The 4,125-nt window shown below is 38.4% G+C and overlaps 1 protein-coding gene across 1 annotated transcript in view; it reads left to right on the top strand.

Moving 5' to 3' along the window:
• Unc80 (unc-80 homolog, NALCN channel complex subunit) overlaps positions 1 to 4,125 on the top strand; it is a 270,597-nt gene that overhangs the window by 201,235 nt on the left and 65,237 nt on the right. The window contains exons 39-40 of the mRNA XM_004626714.2: positions 749 to 932; positions 2,414 to 2,508. Coding sequence (XP_004626771.1) covers positions 749 to 932; positions 2,414 to 2,508 — 279 coding nt within the window. The remainder of the gene's footprint in view (positions 1 to 748; positions 933 to 2,413; positions 2,509 to 4,125) is intronic.

The raw sequence follows: 4,125 nt of genomic DNA, 5'->3' as shown, positions 1-4,125 counted from the left end.
ATTTTAATACAAAATAGAAGATAGGTAAACAGGAGGCAGGGAGAAAAGTTCAAGTAATGCCCCAAGCGACCTGCCATTTCGAAAAGATTTTAACCCACAAATGCTAATTTGTTTCATTTATACTATGCTTCCTTTGCGGAAAAGAAAGTGTTGTCCTTTAACAAGTTTATTTCTTCTTAGCAAGAGTGAATGGCTTTTTTTGGTTATGATTGTAAGTCTGAGCAGTATTTTGGCCCTTTTAAGATCCTGATAGACTGTGTAACTGACACGCATGCGGGCATGTTCGGTCAGCTTTTCAGTTACACTGCTTCCTGATTACTGCCACTGAAAGTGTGAGAGAAGCATTTGAGTGGCGAATCCGAAAAGGCGGGAAAATGGAATTTAAAGAGAAAAACTAAGCGTGAGGAGAAGCAGGGAAGGAAAGGGGGAAGTAGAAAGATGTAAGGCGCCTCACGCGCAGATACCAGGTCCCCACGAGGAGCGTAAATGCTGTGCATCACAAACATGAACAAAAATAAGAAAAACAATGAAAGTGGGCAAAGGGGATCTGGAGATGAAGGGAGGGATACGGGTAGGGAGGGCAGGGGAAGGAAACAGGAATCAAGCCGTGTCAGGCTCCGCACTGCTCCCTGAGATGAATGTGAACCTCGGGGGCTGCAGCCGTGTCCTGGAAGAGACAGAGGGCGGGAGAATGAGCAGGTGAGCTCAGGATTCCTGCGGCTCTGAACGTGCTCCTTTTGCCTTGCAGGTGGGACTGATCATGTACTTCGTGCGGACCCCCTGCGAATGGGGCATGGACGCCATCTCGGCCACGCTGACCTTCTTGTGGGAGGTGGTGGGGTACGTGGAGGGCCTCTTCTTCAAGGACCTCAAGCAGACGATGAAGAAGGAGCAGTGTGAGGTGAAGCTCCTAGTGACCGCTTCCATGCCGGGTAATCCCCTATGGCTCTCAGATGGAGTAACTTTAAAAAATTATAAATAGCCCTTTGAACACCCATGAGCCTCTTTCATTCATGAGAAAGCTTCCAGAGTTCTCACCCCTGGTATTGAAAGCATCAAAGAATTTTTGTTTAATACAATTAGAAGAAATATAATAGAGCCTTTAAACAACAGCAGTGGCCAGATGAAAAGGGGGGCAGCAGGATGGAGGCCCGCATGAATCAGTCTTTGACAGGCTGCCAAGGTTAAAGATTTATTTAAGTCTGTCACAGAGCCAGCCGAACTGAAAGCGTTTTTGAGTGAATTTTTGGCACTGCAAGAATGATATTGTTTGTATGACATGGACCCCAGTCCTTTGTAAACTCAGTGAGAGACGGCTTTATGAAAAATTGGAAGAGGAAAGAAGAGGAAGAACTACAAAAGAACATGAAGTATGATATAAACCCTGGATGCACTTCATTTTTCCTTGACATAGCCTGTTTGTTCTTGAGATGAATATTTTACCAAGCCTTTATCCTTAGCCACTTACTATGAAAATAGAAGATGATACATCAATTGAAATAACGAGAAAGACAAAATTATACATAGATGAGGACACAGATCTGGCAATAAAGAAGACTGTGTCAAAATCAGCCTGCCATTTATTAGCCATGTTACTAGGATTAGCTGTGAAAAAGAAATCAATTTTCAAAGTTTTCTTTTCTCATGTATAAAATATGAATATCACTCATATTTCACCATCACAAGGAGTAAATGATGTTAAGGATCTAAAATGCTTGCTGCCATAATTGATTTATGACAATTGATAAATGAGTTGTGTATGCCTATGCTCTGTAGATTATCCAAAGTATTGGTCAGTTTTTATTATAGCAAAGAAACTCATATTGTCACACATATATTCAAAAACAGCTCATTAAAAAGTCAAGGTATATCATAATGTTCACAAAGGTTTATAAATGCAGGGTGAAGAGAAATAAATAAAATACAGAGAATTTATGCTTGAGCAACTTTTGTGATACCTGTTTTTGTTTTTGTAATATCTCTGTTTACATCTCAGTTTTCTCAACTGTTTTTGCTTGGCTATCTCATTTATTAGACTAGGATTAGTCTATTAGTATTATTATGTGCAACGCTTTGTGTGAATTTTGACTCTTCCACTAAATACAGGAACTGTCATTGGATAAGTTATTCAATTTCTGTTTTCTCATTTATAAGATGAAAATAATATGTCAGAGGTTTGCTCTGTGATTTAAATACAGTTATTCATGTAAAAGGTTGATAACAGCATTGGGAACTCCATAAATAGTAGCTATAATTATTTAATGTGAAATATTTAAAATATATATTTAAGTTCAGTACACATCTCACTGTTTAGTGGCAATAAGAATGTAAATCAGCTTATGATATATTTGATGTCTTAAATACAAATTTTCTCATAGTGAAATCATTTCTTTATGATTTTCCCTTTCGGTAGGTACCAAAACCTTAGTAGTTCATGGACAGAATGAGTGTGATATCCCAACCCAGCTACCAGTCCACGAAGATACTCAGTTTGAAGCTCTGTTGAAGGTAGGAATGACTTCTAACAGAAATGAATTTTTATGTACCTCTGTGAACAATCATTTTAGGTTAAATGGTATTTTTCCATCTCCAGTATAATCATTTACTCCTTGAGAATTTGCACCATTGCATACGTAAGTCATTGTTCGCACTTTCACTGGTATATGCAGCTTTTCATTAAAGTAGTCATAATCAGGGAGGTCCTGTCTTGGCTATGTGCAGCTGTGGAGCCCTCTACTGTTACTCCTGATCCCCTTGGAATGCTGTGAATTTTTTTCTTTTTCTTTTTAATTAATTTTATTGAGAAACAAATAGTAATGAGACAGTTTCAAGACTGATTAGTAGGACAGTTTCAATAATTAATACATCACATATTGTCTTTGTAGTGGTTATTCATACTACAAGATGCAAACATGATATCCTGTCTAAATACTATTAGTACAAATCTTTCTTCTCATTGAATTAAGAGAAAGTAGCTATATATCTTAACTATTTTGTATATGCAGATACAAATTGATCCTTCATTTGTATCCCCCTTTTTGTTTAGTTTTATCAGTGATGGGTATTCCCTTGACATTTAAATATTGTAGCTGTGTGAATTCAGCAAAATAATCCAATATAGTCCAGTAGTCCATAGTAGTGGGTTATCTATAGGACTGGTGATTTTGGTACATATGCTTCTGAATGTTCCAGTGGTCCGGGGGTTACCCTGCATTTTCCCACTGATGGCAGAAGTAGACTCTAGATGTCATCTGGTGAGCCATACCAAAACCTTTTTCATGGCAATGACTTGAATGTATATAGTCTTGACTTATCTCCAGCAGATGTTATTGACAAAGCAGAAAATATGAACCTTAGAGCAGTAATGGTGAACCTATCTATAGTGCACACGCTGCAGCAAGCAGTTTTATCATTGAAAGTTCTAAAAGTTTGCCGTCACTGCCTTAGAATAAATCAGGTGAGCAAGAAAGTATCTTCTGACAGTTATGGAAATGATTGCTCCTGAAAGAAATGCGATCATGACTACTCCTACTGATTTCACGCAGACATCTAAAGAAAATATTTAAGCCAGTAAAGCAACTTCAACAAGCACTCCATTGGTCTCCTCACACCATAGAGAGGACAGATGAATGACACAACACCTTCAAAGCCTGGCTCCACCACAGCCATAGTGACCTAAGCAAGTCATAGGACCTCTCTTGTCTCAGTTTTTCCTATAGTACTGAGATACTAGTTCATGTTATACAAGTTATCTACATGCAAAGCACTAAACCTAGAATACAGCATACAGCAAGTTCTCGATGTACTATAGTTTGGATTATCCTTGATGCTATCACTAAATACAGTTTGTGATATTGAGATCAGTAGGTGCAACTGCACCTCCGCCAACCATTACTTAGTCCAAATCATAACTGGGCATCTTTAAGTACTACGTGACTAGATAGTTTTTATTATCAGTCTTTATATATCATTTTTGGTAACTCCATGAATGTATATGCTCATGTATATGGATTTACATAAAATATGTAGAAAGCTAGGGCCGGGGAGATGGCTCAGTGGAATAAGCACTTCCCTGGCAAGTGTAAGGGCCTGAGTTCAATCCCCAGTTCTGCAAAAAAAAAACGG

This window comes from Octodon degus, unplaced genomic scaffold (assembly GCF_000260255.1).
Source record: "Octodon degus isolate 3935 unplaced genomic scaffold, OctDeg1.0 scaffold00016, whole genome shotgun sequence".
NCBI lineage: Eukaryota > Metazoa > Chordata > Mammalia > Rodentia > Octodontidae > Octodon > Octodon degus.
This window is presented reverse-complemented; position numbering and strand designations above follow the sequence as displayed.